Below are 19,863 nucleotides of genomic sequence, written 5' to 3'. Positions count from 1 at the left end.
GCTAATGTAAATTGGACATTAAGTTTCTGAAACAGAACTACTGTAAACGTAGTCGATTGTTGATTTTTCATGAGAAATCGATTTCTGTTATCGACCTCCAGATCCCTGATTTTGTTCAACTGTTTTGTTTTGATTCCTGATTTATTGGTAAATTTCTTTTAAAATCTTATTCATAATTGTTGACATAAAAAAATTTCCAAAAATTAAATTAATTAAAATTAAATTAAAAATTTAAAATTAAATTAATTAAATTTACTGCAATTAATGTTGTCGTTAGTAGCAGATTATAGTAGCACGTCATCATTGACAAGCAGTGAAGATGACGACTCAGATCATGAATCAACAAACGTGCCCGCGGCGAAAGTAATATAATTTTTGTTTTTAATTTTTTTTTTAAATTTTTTTTTTAATATTTTTTTTTCTTCTAGACAAATAACGCCACAAAACCTCTCTTGCCCAGTGCCAACACCTTGTTAAATTCAGCAACTAAAGGTAGCGGAGTGGTATTTAGTAATCCGTTTTTGGACGCAGAAAAAGCGGAAATAGATAAATTACAAAAGCATGTTAAAATGGTGGAGCCAGAAGAACACTTAACACAGAAAAATGGCCGCAAGATATGTTGGAATAATCGCAAAGGACGTTGTCGATTTGGTAACAAATGTAAATATGCTCATGATTCTGATTTAGTTGCTGGTGGTGATAATGAGCAAGACATTGCTGGCGAAGAGGTATGAAATTGAAAAAAAATACACCTTTAGCCCTTTTTCGAAATATGTTCAAAAACCTTTGAGCTACTCAAATGACTAAGAATCGCTTAGCTCGCCGTTGATTACATTTTTTAAGGATCGAACCATAAGTGAGGTTCAGGCTTAGCTTCTCCATTGAATCTTTAGTAGAAGTAGTTGTTAGCTGGGAAAATCATTTCTCCAGGGTTAGACCAATCGCCCGACTGAATGGATGTACTTCTAAAGGTTTACCAAAGAAAATTTTAGAGAACTGTCTGACCGTTTCGATGTACTGATTGATCGTTGGAACAAGTAAAGTGTGGAAGTCGATTTGGAGACATCGGGCGTGTTGGCTGAGATGATGTGTGCCAGATTTTGTATATCTATATGTTGTCTACCTTCATAAGTGACATTGATATCTTATGATCTGACAAATCTCGTCATTGTAAGAATGCATTGCATTTGAGAAGCAAATAGTTCGATGACAGAGAAGCCACTCTTCAGCCCATATGTCTGATGAGCTGCATAACAGCGAAATAAAAAAATGGTTGCTGTGTGGGTTCGAATCGTCGGCTTTCCTTTTTCACTTGCAATAAAATTTTCGGTTATTCAACTCAAACGAGGAAATTAGTAACAATTAACATTAAAATAATCTTCGCCGTAACAGGCAAAATTTCCAAAAAAAAAAAGAAAAAGTTTTAAGACCAGAGCTCCGAATACTAGCTCGAATTCCACTCGCTAGTGAAACTCTTCGAATTCGTGAGGGGGGGGGGGGGGGGGGGGGGCTACTTGCCCTTGTCTACGCTAAATGGGATTATTGGACTCGGGGAAGACGTTACACACTAAGGACCTGTCTCACTATGTCGAAAGAAAATAATTGCGAACGAAAAACACCTAAACTTTGGTTGTCATGGGAATATTGACTTTGTGTTTGCTTTAATACAACTACAAAATTTAAAAATCATACACGAGTTTAGTTGTTTTTCTTTCGTTTTCATTTTCGTTCGACAGTGAAACAGGCTGTAAATTTCCTATGGTTGTAGAGCAATCTCCACTTTCGCCTCCGTGTGGGAAATGTGGGATTGGCTATAAATTCTTACAATGTGTTGCATTCTCCCCCTTTTATTTATATTAATGAATTGGGTGAGGCAGTGTTTCTGTTACTTTATTATTATATGGTAGTGTAGAGTAAGAAATTTAAAATCAATGGCAATTTATTTCACTTAGTTATTTTATTTCTTTTACAGACACAGGTGAAAGCAACAAATCCAATTTCCACCAATGTTACAATAGCAAAAACCGCCCAATTAGGACAATCCATAGAATCTAATGAAGGTAAAACAAAATCTCGAAAACGCCCCGGCTTGGGTGATGCTTTAGTGCCCGGTAAGAAAGTAATAAAACATTATCAGGCAACAAAAACCACAAATACCTCATAATTAAAAGGAAAATGCAGAGGTCCAAAAACTACTCCTTTACTATACTACACCTTGATCACATATCCGCACCAAACAACTTCCATTTGTAGCTATACAATTACTATGCGTAACCTTGAGAATACGACGATCGGATTCTCTCAATTCGCGCTCTTCTTCGGAGATATATTCCATAGACAAACGTAAACGGGGCTTGGACAACCAAAAGTTACCCATAACTTGCCTATAGCCCAGTTTTTGTTTTGGCTCGATGTCAATGTCATCACCTTCGAGTATATCCGAAATATCCTGATCATTTTTTGGAACCAGAGTCACTGTAAAATATGTTAAATTGTTATAATTAAGGAAATCATAAAACAATGCACCTATGTATGTTAAAACTTACCCAAACGTTGTTGTTTTTGTTGCTCTTCCAAAGCGTGGGGGATCAATGATAGATTTACACATATAACGCCAATATCAAATTCATCGAGAAGCCGATATAGTATCTGAGCCAAACGAGATAATAGACATTTACCAGCCAAACGATTTGCATCGGCTTTAAGAAGAAACCAAACCGCCGGCAATGAGTCTATTACTATAAGCCTTATATTTTTTACACATTCATTGCGATTCCTTAGTTCTACATAGAGAATATTTAACATTTCCACTAAACCTTGGGCCGATAATACTCTTTCGACTTTAATAGATTCCAACGTTGCTGCTATTACATCCTTTTTCAATTGGCGTGCTGTCAGTAAGTTTTTAACACGCGTAGCCGAAAAATCTAATTTTGTATCAATGTACAATGCTTCACGTTGGTGTAATTGTATGAAGTTACAGATTAATGTCAACACCAATTGCGTCTTTCCCACGCCCGATGGGCCACATATTTCCCACATCATTTTACTTGTTAAATGACTGGGTCCCAAGGAATATATACTTTCCCCTTGTAATCTTCTTACAATCACTCTTGGTTCCAATAAATCGTCTAATGGACCAATGAGCGTGTAATAACATTTGCTTGCGTTTGATTTCATTGCCAGTGTTTGCTTCTCATCATGAAAACTAAAACTTGCAACACATTCACTTTCTCTTATTTCATCATCGGCACTTCGAAATTTATCCGCCAACTTTATTCGCACTGGTCCATAAATACGTTTCAGTTCATTTTTAATCTTTTGAATTTGTGTGGCATTCAGATTGAGAAGTTTCATTAATTTTTCAGTTGACTCCTTAAGAAATTCACCCACTAATTGGATTTCATGTTTGGCCAAAATATTTAAACAGTATTCTGATAACTCTGTATTGGGTAAACAACGCAGTTTGCTCATCGTGGAAAATCTAAAATAAAGGAATACATGATGTAATCAAGCTTATGTTGATAGGAATGGCTAAAAAGATATACCTCCATTATTATAAATCTTCTTTTGCTATAGTTTAGATTTTCCGAATAGATTTGCGTTCCGGTTAACTTAAGGAAAGAAGAAGAAAAGTTAAGAAAAGTTATGACTACATTTTAAGGAGGACATTCGTGGCATTAACTTTTAATGTGAAAATTATATTTTTAATGCCTCAAAATTAGACAAATCCATCCAATAGTAAAAGAAAACATATAAAAATGACCCATAGCCTTTGGAAGAATATGTGAAAATGTTAGTTTTCCGTTCTAACGGCTAACTTTAATGTGAAAATTATATTTTTAACCTCCAAATTTACTTTGCGTTTTCTTGCCAATAGTAAAAGAAAACATATAATAGGTCTGTCCTTGTACTCGATTTTTGCTAAATGTTTCTGAAACACTCATGGTATAAGTAAAGAGGTAGATTTAAATGAATAAAATCTATAGAACCCTTGTTTTTCCTGAATTCATAAAACTTCAAAATAAATAAACAAAAAGGCAACAAGTGGGTTTGTTCATGGTATAAGTAAAGAGGTAGATTTAAATGAAAAAAATCTATAGAACCCTTGTTTTTCTTGAATTCCTAAAACTTCAAAATAAAAGCAACAAGTGGGTTTGTTTACAATCCATTTTCTGAGCATTTTATAAAAAACGCGAAAAATGAATGAAGAGTTAAGTTTTCTCAACATAATCGAGTTTTGAATATGATAAACTGATTGTTTCAATGCAAATCTCACAAATTTCTTCCATACAAATGGTCTAAAAACAATTTTAAAAATCATTGAATTCGATTATTTTTAAAATTGTTTGGCATATTATTCAAACACCACACACACATACACAGTGTGTTTATATTGTTTTGAAGTTTTAGGCATACTCGAATGAAAAAATTTAAATTGACATAAAGCTTTGGCTAACCTTTCTTATTAAACCATGGGTTTGTTTACAATATACCAATTTTGAGCATTTTATGAAAAACGCGAAAAATGAATGAAGGGCCAAGGTTTCTCCACATAATCGAGTTGTGGATATGATAAAATGTTTGTTTCAATAATAAGCTGAAGGATTTCTTCCATACAAATGTTCTAAAAACAATTTTGAAAATCATTGAATTCGATTGTTTTTAAAATTGTTGGCATATTATTCAAACATCACACACATATACAAAGATTGTGTATATTGTTTTGACGTTTTAGGAACAGTCGAAAGAAAAAAATTTAAATTGACAGGAAGCTTTAGCTAACCTTTATTATTAAACCATGGAAACACTTTTTTAGTACTTTTTAGTTATATCACAATATTTGTAATAATTTTTGATAATTATTGCAACTTCTTATCGAGTACACGGTCAGGTATAATAATGACCCACATATGGAAAAATGTTTACCAATATCGTTTTCCGTTCCAACGGCTATATCTTGGAAACGAAGACTGCACGTCTTTCCTAGGCGATTTAATTTATATATATATATATATATATATATTGTATCTACTGCCTTGGGATCCGACAACGAAATGAATTCTGAATCCGCGGTGGCAAAAGTGACAGAGATACCAGAAATAAAGAATTTTAACTTCTTGTAGAACAAAAAGTGGCAGCAAACTTGGTAAAAGTTATTATTTTGAATTATACCAAAGAAAAGGCGCGCAAATATCACCATTTGTTTAAGTACGACCTAATGAAAACAAGTGGGAACTTCCAATCAATTGGTTTGTTCCAGTACTACACATTTCTAAACATTTTTACTCCGATAACCGATTTTTCCTTTATGTTATCGAAAAAAATAGTAAAAATGTGTAGAAATGTGCAGTACTGGAACAGACCAAATATGACGGACTAATATTAGTTTTAAAGCATAGTTTACATCTAACAGTTTTATAAAACATGCGTAAAGCGCTCGGCATATACGATGCATTGAGCGTTGCGGTACAACAACCACATGAAAAAAGTGTAAGTGAAGCCAAGTTTTTTGAAAAACAACAATTTGGCTGACACATTAAAGTTAAACATAATTTAACTGTTTTGGGACGTGTGTCCCACCGTGTAACTAAACGGACCGTATGTGCCGAGGGCTTTAAAGTTAAACATAATTTAACTTTTTTGTGACAACATGTGTGCCAACGTGTCACTAAACGGACCGTATGTGCCGAGCATGGTACAAATACACAGGTAGCCGCATCGGCAATTGTTGGTAACATAAGATGTCAAAATTTGACATTAATTCAATGCAATTGACACATTATGTTACCATCAGCTGGCATGATAATGCTACCTGTATTATAGTACCATGGTGCCGAGGGCTTTAATAGCCCGTTTCCACGGTACGTCGTTCGTTCTCTATTCGTTGTTCGACCCATAACTACGAATAAATTACTTATTTCCCCACACAAAATTCTATGAACGAACGACGATTTTTCTACGTTGTTCGATTAGAAATACTCTCTGAACGACGAATAAGTATGTCCCATCCCTAACAAATGAGAGAATTTATCGAAAAAATTAATTATGACATGTCTAAATTCAAAATTGAAAAATTTGTTGAAAACACAACAATTTTTAGAATTTTTAGAAAAAAAGGGAAAAGATGAATGAATATTAATGAACTAAACATTGTATATAGATGCAGAAGGAAGATGGTTGTGTTTCCTTCTTAATTCCACACACATTTCTCGTCCATTAGTTCAAAATCGCGTAAGAAATCAGAAATAAAAAGGAAACAAATAACTGAAAGTCGGTATACACAAACATTGTTTTGACATGTCTCTCTCTCTTTAATTTTGAAAATAGAAACATATAAAAATATATTGAAAATACAAAATTATTCAGAATTTATGGAAAAAATGAATGAAATGTGTGTAGTTAAATATAGAAGATATATTTGAAGGAAAGTCTTTTGCGTTTCCTATTCATTTAATGTATATTTTATGTGTTTTCGGTTCAAATTTTCGTGAAAACAAGGAAACAAAAATAAAGGAAATTTTGTTTATGTTTCTGTTAATTACGAATGGTGTCGTGGAAACGGGTTAATTCGTGTACTTCGTTCGACAGGCGAACAACGTAATTGAAACGCTCGTGTGAACATGACATTAAGTCCCAATTTACATTAGGCGAGTTTACTTGCGGCAATTGTCAGTTTGTAGGTGAGAGAGGGTGCTGAGAGGCAAAGGGTTACCATATGCCTCACCTCTCTCTCCTACAAAATGACAATTGCCGCAAGTAAACTCGCCCAATGTAAATTGGGACTAAGTGGTTAATTCCATATAATACATATGGTCTGTTCCAGTACTGCAAGAATCTACTATTTTTTTACTATTTTTTCGATAACATAAAGGAAAATTGTTATCGTAGTAAAAAGTAGTAGCTTCTTGCAGGTTCTGGAACACAGCAAATTTTGTGAAATAGATTGTTTTTATTATGCCAGACTATGAAAATTTTCATTAGAAAATTCTTTGTTATTCTCTTTTAAATTTTCATTGACGGCCACACACATTTATGAAATTTTATGAAAATTTTGATATTTTCATAGCTTTGCATTGGGTTGAGAATTACGAATTTAAACACAAAGAATAATTTCAGATTGTGTACAGAGTTTCACACCTCCTACCAATAAACTCATTTTTTGGTCTGTTCCTTTACTTTTGAAAATGTTAAAACTGGCAAAAGTAGCAAAAGTTGTAATCTACTTCCATATGAATTGTATGGTGTCTGAAGTAAAGGAACGCTTTTCGAGTAAAAAGTTGTAAAACTTGAAGATTCATGCACGTAAAGGAACAGGGCTATTTTTATGTTAATGAAAATTTTCATAGTCTGGCATAAGACCTAGAGTGATTTCATTGAAACAATCCCATGAAATTAGGCGTTCTTAGATGTAGTTCATGGTAGAACAAGAAAAGGTAGCAGCAATACCCAGCTGACTGAACTGGGTTGTAGTGTTAGTGTCAAATTCCATTCGACATTTTATGTATTTATTTCTATGTTCGATGTATATTAGGGATATATATTTTTGAAGAACAAATTTATTCATCAGAAAAAAAAACTATTTCCCATAAAGACGGCTTCATATCATTGACACGTAACCTCCTCCAGGTCCGAACGACATGCCGCACACTAAAACATCGCTTATAGAGGCTGTACAATATTTGTTAATATGTGTGGTATTTTGTTAAACTTGAAAAGAATAAAGCCCTAATAAACATGTGCTTTTTTGTTTTCCAAAGCAAATGATTGAAACATCTTCTCTTTTTTCAATGAATTACCAGCGACCCGAAACATTTTTGCAAGTATTCTACTTTCTGCGAGAAATTATGCATTTAGTGGAATGATATGGAAACATTCAAATTGAAAATCTAACGAGTTTTCATTCATGTTTTCCAAAATATTCAATCAAATGTGAAAAAATATTAGTTTTTTAAATTCCAATAATTTATAGACATTTCCTTGTTTTGTTTACATTTACGTTGACACTAAGGTTTACAAACAAAAACAAATTCCTTTGTGGTTGTTGTTCGAGTTGTATTTGTTGTAGTATTAACTTTACATTGTATTTGTTCTACCATGGATGTAGTTCCCCATTACAGCAATTTCATAAAATTACTTTAATATGGAACTCGATCTAAGAACGCATAATTTCATGGGATTGTTTCAATGAAATCACTCTAGTCTAGACCGGGAGTTATTGCAGGGTCAACCTTCTTTATGGGGATTTATTTGGCATAAGATCTGTTCGTTTACTCAACAACTCTTGTAAACGGCTAAGGAATTTTGCATTGTACTGTAGAGTAAACGAACAACTTCCAGTAACAATTTGTGCAAATTTTGAGTATATACGCAAGTCCTGGACTATACTAGAGTAATTTCAATTAAATTTTGACATGAAACTTTGCATTTTTTGGGAAAAAATGCATAATTTCAAGAAACTAGTGCACATGGTTTCCTGTGTTCTGCAATTTTGCTTTATTGCAATATTCGTATGAAACCGATTTATTTTACATTTTCTTTTACTTTCATGTCAAAATTTCAGTGAAATTACTGTTAGTGTGGCCCGGGACCAATGAAATTGGCATTTGAAACCAACAGGGTTTATTAAATCCGCATACATATGTAAACGTACTAAAATAAATTACGTATTTGCCATCCACAGTATTTTCGATCAATTCGATAAAAATATTATCGATAACGCAATTATTGAAATTTCCCCATCAATATCGCTTTCAAACAACGATTTGTCAGCAGTTTCCGTCACAACATCGACCTGACAACATCGTTCGCTTTGCTGGCCGTCAAACAAAATTCATTTGCGTGTTATTTCCCTCTCTGTCTAGTGCAATCTATAGTATACGGAAACATATGCGTGTGAAGAGTACAACACTATTGTACACACTAGAATAAAGGCAAAGCACAAAAATTTTCCATAAAAGAGAATTTTTTCATTGCCATTTTAATCGATTTACAAGTGAAAATAATTAAAAATTTTGTGAAGAAAAAATTCTTGGATATCCTTAAAAACGTTTTCTCATAGTTTTATGCCCGGATGCCTCTAGAAATGGCCGAAAATTCATGATTAAAATTAAAGACATCTGAGGTAGGTGGTGGTGTACAGAAGACAAAATGTTAAAAAAGAAGAAGAAATGTGAAAAAAGAAGCAGAACAACAACATGAACAAAAAAATAATCTTGTGAATATTTGTGTGTGTGTGTGTGTGTGAGTTTTGCGCTTGGTTTTCGTTGGTTGGTTATTAATAAGGGCTGGGTTAGTCAAACGTTACGATGCAAAATTTTAAGATTTTTATTTTACCGGAATCGAAACGGCGGAATATAACCTAGAACAGTAAAGGGTTGTTTACACCATCTATCAATGTCGTATGAGATGCCCAATTTTCTACCTGCGAATGTTGTACACATAGTGTAACCACTATGAAAATTTTCATCTATCAAAATGATTTGGCAACTCATATGTAAATTTTTCATTTAGGGAGCGCTCTATTTGATACGGCATTCTCGTATGTAAACATAAATTTATCAGCTGTTTTCTGACATTCTCAAACAAAAAATGAAAAACAAAATCTTTTAAAAAAGAAAATGGAAAGGTATGTATATTTAAATATTCAGTAAAGTAAATAAATGGCGTTTATAATGTTATTTTCAGATCGATTGGTTGAAAGAAGCAGTCTTTGAAATGAGTGTTTGGTGGCAAAAACATGAATGCCTCTATAACTCCGAACACCAATTCTACCAATTCAGTTTCCTTCAACCAAAATTAAAATTTGCGCAAAATTGCAACTCAACAATAAATGTAAATAATGACAAAAACAGCTGTTTTTATATTTTTAGGTTATGTCATACGAAAATAACACTTGCAGGTATGAACGCACAAATTGAAAGTTGTATGGATGACGTCAATTTTGACAAACATAGAGAATGTCGAATGGGTGAAAGAAATGGCAGCTCATATGACATTGATAGATGGTGTAAACAGCCCTTAAATGATTTCAATGAATGTGAATTAAATGTATAACTGAGTTGTGTAGTCTGAGAAACAAATTAATTTAATTTGAACAAAATTTATGTTAATTACAATGCAAATTTTAATGCCGGTTTTTGTCATTTGCATAACTCAAATATGTTTAAGTGTGTGTAAACTTAGTGCGACCGCAACTGTTTTGCCGCTTTGCTTTTGTTGTTATCACAAACATGTCATGTTTGCCGGCTCGTTCGTCGTCTCTCAAGGGCGTTGAAAGAGCATTAAAAACGCAGTTTTATTTTTTATTTAATAAAAGCGCGCGTTTTAGTTTTAATGAGAAAACACATCGTCACGATGTCACATTTCTATTGAATATTGATAAGAATTTTCATTGAATATTTCACAATAAATACCTCTCATTACATACTATACTGTACATTATCGTAATTCAGTTTATTGTGTGTTGTTATTGTTTCTTAACAGAGTGACCAAATCGGAGCAGGTAGCGACGAAGAAAGATTAGTTGTCCCATGTTATTACCTACAGAAGAAATAGAACGAAAGTAAGTTGTTAATCCGTTTCAGTACAAATGCAATAAAGATGTATTCAGCAATGGTTAGCCATTTTCCTTGCTTTTTCGAATTTTACCATAAACCTGGATTTACATCATGCGTTCGTTATTCAAGTTGTCTATTCCATTGAATATCCGTCAAATAATGAAGTTCTTGCCCCAATACTGGTTCGAAGTGGGATTAAGGGCCTGTTTCTCTAAGACGATTCGAATTCAAATTCGTTCAAATTACAACCAAACTCCTGTTATTGTATACAATTTCAGTTTGATTGAAACCACAAATGAAGCAAATATTTTTCAACAAACTGAAGTATGGTAGTGGTTCGATCGAATTTGAATTCGAATCGTCTTAGTGAAACAGGCCCTAAATTTCGACAAGAAAGCGGACGGCTTATGTACCCAGGCCTCGACACATAAGAATATACGGACTGGATTCGGATCGATGATAAAAAATTTCGATTTAAGGAAAATTTTGTTCGCGTTAGCCGAGATTTGTACCTGTCTATAGGAGAAAGTCTTAAATCCCCGGCCAAAAGACGGCTATATATGAAAAAATTTCGATTTAAACTAAACTTATCGTCAAAACCAAAGGAATTTTTGAACTTTCGGACTTGCTTCCCATGACATGTATATTGGCGTGATCAGCACTGCAAGCCATATCTGTGATAAAAATGTCAGATCGATCCGAATCCAGTCCAAACATTCATCCTGGTCCGGCATGGCTTTCTGGATGAAGTCATATCTGATAAAAGAATAAAAACCAAGTTCGATCTAATAAAAAGATTTCAGGATCATATTTGAATTAGGTCGAACTTGGTCTTTAGTCATTTACCAGATATGATTTAAGCGAGAATGCCATGTTTCTTATGTGTCGAGGCCTTTATTGTGCTAATAACGGGAAATGTTGGGCTTTCTTTCCTTTACCGACCACCTCAGAAAATTATGAAAAAATCGTACATGTGTGCAATAATAATCTTTTTCGGAGAACAGATGCAAAGTTTGTATTGAAAAATATACAAACGATTGCTCTGTTTACATTGGTGATTAAAAAAGTATCCTAAAGTTATAAATATATTTGATAGAGAACTTTGACATGTCAGAAGATTTGCTGAGCAAATAAGTAAAAGAAAATAAATCGCTATTAATAGTTGATTTTGAATTATGTTATTATTATGCACCTAAAAAGCACTTTCATGTCCTTCATAAACCATGGCTTGAAAATCGTACATGTGTGCTATAAAAATCTATGCAGAAAACAGATGCAAAGTTGGTATTGAAAAATATACAAACGATTACTCTGTTTACATTTGTAATACGTACGGTTAACAATATTTTTGGATGAAAATAGAGTACATATGTATGTACATGTACACATTGATGAAAAGTTACAGACCGACAAGAGGACGGGAATTTTATAATATTTTAACAAAAAATTCAATTAATTTTAAGGGGTCATAGCCACTTGCAAAATTGACTAAGATACATATGAGCGTTCAAAAGTAAAAACCCGCTGTGTTGTTTGTGCGTAGAGGCGCAGATTATTTGTACTATACCTGATGGGAAATTTCTGGAAATTTTTACATTATTCTTTATGAAATCTTGTATTGTAATATTCATTCCAATTTCGTTACAATCTAAAAGGGCCCAATCCCACCTTAATTAACTACTTATCTGTGATTGAAAAAACTTCAAAAGCATTTTTTGAATGCAGTGCCAAGTGTAGCTAGAAAAGGGATGATTCAATCTTCAAATGTTTTTGTGGGATTATTAGGTATAAATATAAAAATTTTGTTCTGAAGCGAGAGATTTTTTTTAATTTTTTTGACGCATTTATGGCGAAAAACTATCTGTTTTTCCGTTAAAATCGAAATTTTGACTTCGATTTTCGATTTTGACTTAAAATTTTTAATTCCTTTTCGCTTAAGGACAAGTTCGTAAGGTTCTTAATGATTCCACAAAAAAATATATGTTACTGGTTTATTCGTTTTTGAGTGGACACCGCAAAACACCTTCAGCAAAAACAGTGTTTCGTAAGGCAGTCATTTGTAAGAAAACTATGCAATATTTTTCAAAAAAATTAAATTAGCTGAAGGTGTGACCTTTCCAGTGAAAAAAAAAATCTTTTAAAAAAGTTTGATAGAATTCTTGTAAAAAAATTGGCATAAGACGAGTTTACCCCCCAAGCTCGGATCGGGGTGACATTTTTTTCACAGGTAGATATGGTCACCCTAATCACAAATATATGTATATAACATTTGTTGCGGAAGTCCATACTTCGGAGATATGGGCCTTTGAAATTGCGAAAATTCCCTTGTTAAAGGCCGGTTACTTAGTGAAAAATTTTAAATTTAAAAAATACCTATTTTGTTCCGTGCTCGAAATTAGCTCCTGTCTATTTAAGAAAAGATTACATTATTAAAGAAAATTTTGTTCGCAAAAAAAATTGCTGACATTTTTAATTGATTGAATGGGAAGTAATAATCTTTCAGCAGTAGGCCCTTTATTATGATTTTGTAACTAAATATGTGCTATTTTGAAGCAATGAAATGAAACTACGCATAGTAGTCATTGGAAATTTAACGTTCTTTGAATCACATTTTATTCTAAGAGTGTTGATAAAGGATTTTTGCTTTTTAATAAAGAGCGTGGATGAATGTGTTGTGTTTTACATTTGCTGTGTAAACTAAAATGAGTAACGTTTTTTAAAAATCCTTTATAGAGAGATTATTTTGTTTGAGATTTTCCACTTGTACATAGAAAAAAATCGTTATAGAGAAGTATCCGTTATAGGGAGGTCCGCTATAGAGAGGTTAAAATAAGTGAAAATGTGTGAAAAAAGCTGTGTTTTTAATTTTTATTCGTAAAAGAGAAAAGTTCGCTATAAAATTGTACTTATAGACCACTGTTGGGCAGAAATGATCGGCCTCATACACAAAAGTGTAAAAAATACATGAGTCTCTCGCAATTTGCCCACCATTGTTATAGACAAATCACTAGTTCTGTGAGAATTCGAGTCTTCCTCCATCTGCGAATCTCGCTCTGCGGGGTTAATACGTCAAAAAAAAAATCGAATCAAAATGAAACGCAAAGCGAATTATGATTTTCAATGGAAACCGAAAAGCTACTTTTTCAAAAAAAAAAAAAAAAAAAAAAATCACCTGTCATGGAGAACAGACAGTGTAAACTGCAATCCACTTAACAATTAAAAAATAAAATAAATCCCTGATGATGATCGTCGGAGACGATCGAAATATCGGTAAATAAATACAGATATAAAACAAAAATCAATATTTGTTTTATTCAAAAGGGCCTAGAGCCGAACTAAAACTAAAGGAAAAAAAGTTAATGTAAGAAGACAGTTTTCTTTCACTACATATTGGTCAAATGTTTCTTCAACAGTTTTTGTCAACGCAAAATTTCCTTGTAGCAACAGATATTTCTAAATATTGGTTGGGACACTCCGAACGGATTGAAGTAGGTGGATGAAATTTTGGTAAAATCTATTAAATGTATGTAGGACTTTTGGTATTGAAAGCGGGCTATGTAGGTCCACGTTTTCGTATAGTCCCCATACAAATTGACGCGTGACTCGTCGTCGTTTTAAGGAATTTTTAAGATATTTGTCCCATGTGACCACCGAATCCGTTGTAATTTGGTATTATGTGTTTTCCGAGGCTAAAAGATATATCTACCAAAGTTTGTTTATATAGGTCCACGTTTTGGTATATACGATATTTTGAATGTATTAGTCCCATTTGACCACAGAATCGGTTGTAACTTTGTATTTTGTGTTTTGAGGGGCTAAGAAACATTTCTACCATAAAATGTTTACATAGGACCACGTCTTGATATAGTCCCCATAGGACGATACCTCCCGATTTTCGGTATTTTGAAGGTCTTAGCCTCATTACCACACCGAAATGGCTGAAATTTGGTATTTAGTCTTCGTTGGGGGCATTAAACGTTCCATATGAAATTTGTTGGTATAGGTCCACGCCTTTATATAGCCCCCATAGAACTTACATCCCTATTTTCGGTGTTTTGAAAGTAATATTCCCCAGAAATGGCTGATATTTGGTATTTAGTCTTCGTTCGGGGTAAAAAACATTCTCCCAGAAACGCCCTCATATAGCCCCCATAGGACGATATCTCCCAATTTTCGGAATTTTTGGAATTCATTTCAATACAGTTCGTGGTAAAGGGTATATAAAAAGTTCGGCCCGGCCGAACTTAACGCTTTTCTTACTTGTTACAACTGATACACGTCACATCAACCAACCACATCTTTCAAAAAAGAAAGAAAAAAAGTTGGCGCTTTCGAATCCAAAAGAACGCAACATCGAGAAACGAAGCACGCACAGTGAGGGTCCGTGAGGGCCTAGAATTGATTGCCGATTGAAATCAGAACTAGGATTTGACGATATTTAAGGCTAAAATAAAATTAAATTTGTAGCCTATTTCACGCTTCATAAAGAAATAAAGGGCAGGTACTACCTAGTACTATTACGGCCCCAATAGTTATCTGTCGTTCCACGATTAAAAAATTCTCGGCGCTAAGAAGGTTACATTGAAAAATTTACCGCGAATACACTGGTCTGTTCTGCTTCTTTGATAAAAAAAAAAAAAAAAACAAAAATATCTAATCTAACAATTTCTCCTTCTTATTCGTCATTTTAGATGCATCAAACATGAATGAAGGTGAGTCAGCAGGAGGGGGGCATCAAGGGTCCAACCCGGCCCCTCCTGCTGTGCCAGACCGCATATCATCAACTACAACAACAATTGCAACAAACCTTGCAACAACAACCACCCAGAACAACGTTGTTATCTCAACCACAACAAAAAACTCTCCTTATAGATCTTCTACAAAAACTGTAGCCTACAATAATAACACTGAAAATCCAAACTCCACCGGTGTTGCTAACACTTCGTTAATTCAACCTATATCAAAAACAACCACATTACCACGTACTTTCCAACAAACCTTTGTTCAGCAACAAAATAACAATACATCGTCACCATCATCATCATCGTTAACCACATATTCATCATTGAGTTCCACAACAAGCAATTCGGGCAAGAGTCTTATGCCTCAAACACCAACACGATATCAGCAACAATCATCATCCTCAGCAATAACGTCAACAAACTCTACCAACAACAACTTTGTAACAGCATCAACAACAACATTTGCAACATCATCTTCGTCGTCAGCCCTACCCTCCAACTATTCCAATACCACCGGCACTACATCTTGTTCGCCCGACGTCAATTCACCTTTAAGTAAGCGCAAGAAATTGGAAGACACTACAACGTCGTTGTCAGCAACGACAACGCCGTCTTTGGTTAGCGGCAGTGGTAGCGGCGGCATAATCTTGACAAGTGGTGGTAGTAGTGTTGGTAGTAATAATTCCATAGTAGGTTCACTTTTGCCCTCGACAACAAATACAGCATCTAATCCAACGACGGCATCGTTAACAGCAACATCAACAAATAATACAAATTCTCCATTAGTCCAAGATATACAAGGTTTGAAGAAGCGTATTTTGGAACAAAAATATTCACGTTTGCGTAGATTAAAGGAAAAGTAAGTTTGTTTTGTCGCTATTACTCCGTATAAGGAATTTTATTAAAAGTTTGTTTGTTGTTTATAGACACTCTGAAAATGTCGCCGAATTGTTTTATTTGCAAATTGGTGGCAATATGATGGACTATCCTACGTGGCGTAAAAAAGCACCTACCCCACAGTTCATCACCTTTAGCAATGCCTATCGTTTGGATCAATTGGTTAACGATGAAAGGACTGCTGCCACAACAACGACGACAGCAACAACAATACCAGCCGCCGCATCAACAATATCAACGCCTACAGCAGGCAATGTTCCTATGGTTGGCGTTTCTTCTATCGTTTCACAACAACAAACACCAAATGCTGATAATATAGCAACAATAATTGGTGTGACTGCTGGTAGTCATACAAATGTCATAAATCCACAAACGGTAAGTTGTATTGTGTTTTTATACCCTCCACCATAATATGGAGGGTATAATTAAATTTGTCATTCCGTTTGTAACACATCGAAAAATTCATCGGAGACCCTATAAAGTATATATGGTAACATGGGGCGCCTTCGCCACGTTTTTGTTCAAAATGCTCTCATATCGACACCATTGAAGTTTTTCCAAATATTATTTCTGGTAAAAATATTAGCACATCTTGGCTATAAGTTTTGATATATAAATGATAATATTTTTGTTTTTAAAATATTATTATTGAGAATTTACAAAATGTCTAAAAAGTGGCGAAGCCTCCCCACCCATGGGGTAGCTTCGCCATAGACATAGGACATACATCAACGGACTCTAAAACCGGCATTTACCATACATCCTCCCTAAATATCAACATTATGCATAAAATTAACATGTTTTCTATTTAATAATCAAAAATGATTCTAAAATTTACAAAAAGAAACATATTCTAGCCGTAAATTGAAGTTCGAACCTTAAATTTAGGTGCAAAAATGAAAAATATTGCCAAATTAGATAGGTTTAGCACAATATTTGATTTCAACTTCACATTATAGTGTGGCACATCAATAGCATAAAGAATTTAAGTTACACCGAACATATTTCTTACATTAACCAACCAAGCCCCTATCATGGCGTAGCCGCCCCACCCCCTACATAGTTCATAATATGAATATATTGACATTTATAATTACTTTTATCACGCAAATCAATTGAATTTATATTCTTCACTAGTTGTCTATTAACGGTATAAAATATAATTTTGATATCACAAAAGGTATACAAGATATCACAAAATATTTATACCATGAATATTTTTCGTAACACCCCAAAAACATGAAACCGCGTGCATCAGTAACCAAATATTTGATAGAAATGCCAACTTTTGGGAGATGAAAGATCTTCGTTAAGCTCACAATTTTCCCTTTAACGGCATTTCTCTAGCAGTTGTAGTTTTCAAGAAAATCGGCGCTGGCGAAGGCGCCCCAGTGGCGAAGCTGCCCCATGTTACCATATATTCTTGATCAGGGTAAAATTCTAAGTCGATATAACCATGTCCGTCTGTCCGTCTGTCTGTTGAAATCAAGATACAGCTCGCAATTTTTAAGATAGAAACTTGTAATTTGGTATAGAAGTTTCTATTACTCCTATGATGTTTGGTTTTGCAAATGGGCGAAATCGGTCCGCGTTTTGATATAGCCCCCATAGAACGGTACCACCCGATTTTCGGTATTTTAAAGGTTTTAGCTTCATTATCACACCGAAATGGCTGAAAATTGGTACTTAGCCTTCGTTGGGGGTATAAAACTTTCCCCCAGAATTTTGTTGATATTGGGTCCACTCCTTCATATAGCCCCCATGGAACGGTACCTCCCATTTTCGGTATTTTGAAGGATGTGGCCTCAATATTACTCCGAAATGGCTGAAATTTGGTATTTAATCTTCGTTGGGGGTACGAAACTTTCCTCCAGAAATTTTTCGTTGCAGGTCCCCGCTCTCTTCATATAGCCCCCATAGAACGGAACCTCCCGATTTTCGGTATTTTGAAGGTTGTGGCCTCAATATTCATTTAAAGAGGCTGACATTTGATATTTAGTCTTTGTTGGGGGGTATACAACTTTCCGCCTTAAAACAGACCCCATAGAACGGTAATACCCGATTTTCGGTATTTTGAAGGATTTAGCTTCATTAACACACCGAAATGGCTAAAATGTGGTACTTAGCCTTCGTTGGGGGTATAAAACTTTCCATCAGAATTTTGTTGGTATGGGTCCACGCCTTCATATAGCCCCCATGGAACGGTATCTCTTAATTTAAGGTATTTTGAAAGTTGTGGCCTCAATATTCCTGAAATTTGCAAAGACAATCTGCTCAACAAGACAAATCCTCGAACAATCTGCGAGTCAGATTTGATATTAGACGATTTTATGACATAAGGAACCTCTTGGCTATTCAAGAGTTTTAACTACAGAGCCAAGAGTTCAAGCAATTTCATGTTTTTCACAAATATGTTGCCTTCTTGATTGGTCATAGTCCATAATAGTAACATCTATAAGAATATAAGATCAAGTTCCATAGACATTTTACTGGCAGATCCACGTTTCCGAAACATCCTCCAGGACATTAGATGAATTAACAGTCTAACTTTTGACACAACTTCGGTCTTGTCATTGTAACATTTTCAATTCTTACAGAGAATTATTATGTCTGGTGTGTCGACTCCACATTACTGAAAGTAGACATACTTAGAAGAATTGTTAGCACCCTTTTTACTTATGTTATAAAGCAATGATTATAAAGCACCTAAAAAGCACTTCCTTGCTCTTTGTATACCACAGCTTGGAAATCGTACATGTGTGCAAGAGAAATTAGTTTAAAAACGTGATCAATTGCAAAAGTTTTACCTTCAACTATAAGGTAGAAACTGTTAAGTTGATTACATTATATAAAAACTATTGCCAATTTTGCACTTTAATGGAAACGACGATAAAATATTAGTACGATAATTGGGTATTAGTTAAGTTTTTATAGGTTATAAACAATATTGCAATACTAACTCTAATCGGCACCTAAAAAGCACTTTCTTGTCCTTCATAAACCATGGCTTGAAAATCGTACATGTGTGCTATAAAAACCTAAAACAGATGCAAAGTTGGTATTGGAAAAGATAAGATGCAAACGATTACTCTGTTTACATTTGTGATAAGTCCAATATGATTCCAACGTTCTCAATATGATGATAAATTAGTCCACTATTTTTGGAAGAATCTTAATATACCAAAAATGCAAACAGGATGTTCGCTTTTGCGAGGCATTTGTCTGATTGAGAAGTATGAAGTTTTGCTGAGTTATTTAATTGGTTAAAAGAAAAGATCTCGTTTATACAGTAGTTTCTAGTTATGTTATTATTATGCACCTAAAAAGCACTTTCATGTCCTTTTTATAACCATGGCTTGAAAATCGTACATGTGTGCTATAATGATTCCTACAGAAAAACAGATGCAAAGTTGGTATTGGAAAATGTACCAACGATTACTCTGTTTACATAAGCTAAGTCTTTAAAAAGTCTCCTAAAGTCCTCAATATGATGACAAATTAGTCCACTGACTTTGGTTAGATTCGACCTATTTTTGGAAGATTCTAAATATACCAAATCTACAAACAGGATGTTCGCATTTAGCGAGGCATTTGTCTGATTGAGAAATTGGATATGTAAGAGGATTTGCTTAGTTATTTGATAGGTTAAAAAAGATGTAGGTTTT

At 34.1% G+C, this 19,863-nt stretch overlaps 3 protein-coding genes and 2 pseudogenes across 5 annotated transcripts in view; 4 read left to right on the top strand and 1 right to left on the bottom strand.

The window, feature by feature from the left end:
- Positions 1–92: 92 nt before the first annotated feature.
- Positions 93–2,164, top strand: LOC141387754 (uncharacterized). The gene is made up of 3 exons (XM_073957889.1): positions 93–363; positions 429–728; positions 1,973–2,164. The coding sequence occupies exons 1-3, from the start codon at positions 265–267 to the stop codon at positions 2,162–2,164; spliced, it is 591 nt and encodes a 196-aa protein (XP_073813990.1). The 5' UTR covers positions 93–264.
- On the bottom strand, positions 1,937–5,093 carry Rad51D (Rad51 recombinase D). Of its 2 annotated transcripts, none has more exons than XM_073957887.1 (3): positions 4,930–5,093; positions 2,547–3,484; positions 1,937–2,475 (listed from the first exon to the last, which is right to left on the bottom strand). In XM_073957887.1, the coding sequence occupies exons 2-3, from the start codon at positions 3,472–3,474 to the stop codon at positions 2,204–2,206; spliced, it is 1,200 nt and encodes a 399-aa protein (XP_073813988.1). In that variant the 5' UTR covers positions 3,475–3,484; positions 4,930–5,093; the 3' UTR covers positions 1,937–2,203. The 2 variants fall into 2 exon arrangements, with proteins under 2 accessions (XP_073813988.1, XP_073813989.1); XM_073957888.1 differs by lacking the exon at positions 4,930–5,093 and adding an exon at positions 3,549–3,878.
- Positions 5,094–8,767: 3,674 nt separating this feature from the next.
- dom (domino helicase) overlaps positions 8,768–19,863 on the top strand; it is a 77,492-nt gene continuing 66,396 nt past the window's right edge. Inside the window, exons 1-3 of one of the 2 annotated variants that reach the window (XM_073955203.1) lie at positions 8,768–9,124; positions 15,251–16,160; positions 16,228–16,573. In XM_073955203.1, the coding sequence (XP_073811304.1) occupies positions 15,262–16,160; positions 16,228–16,573 (1,245 nt within the window). In that variant the 5' untranslated portion in view covers positions 8,768–9,124; positions 15,251–15,261. Of the gene's footprint in view, positions 9,125–10,545; positions 10,565–15,250; positions 16,161–16,227; positions 16,574–19,863 lie in introns of those variants that run through there. The other variant, XM_073955204.1, reaches the window with a different exon arrangement.
- On the top strand, positions 19,329–19,431 carry LOC141387844 (small nucleolar RNA Me28S-Am2589; annotated as a pseudogene).
- On the top strand, positions 19,680–19,804 carry LOC141387841 (small nucleolar RNA Me28S-Am2589; annotated as a pseudogene).

This window comes from Musca autumnalis, unplaced genomic scaffold (genome assembly GCF_047663935.1).
Source record: "Musca autumnalis isolate F117 unplaced genomic scaffold, ASM4766393v1 scaffold_5, whole genome shotgun sequence".
In the NCBI taxonomy this organism is placed as follows: Eukaryota; Metazoa; Arthropoda; class Insecta; order Diptera; family Muscidae; genus Musca; species Musca autumnalis.
Note: the sequence above shows the minus strand (reverse complement) of the source record. Positions and strands in the feature narration are given on the sequence as shown.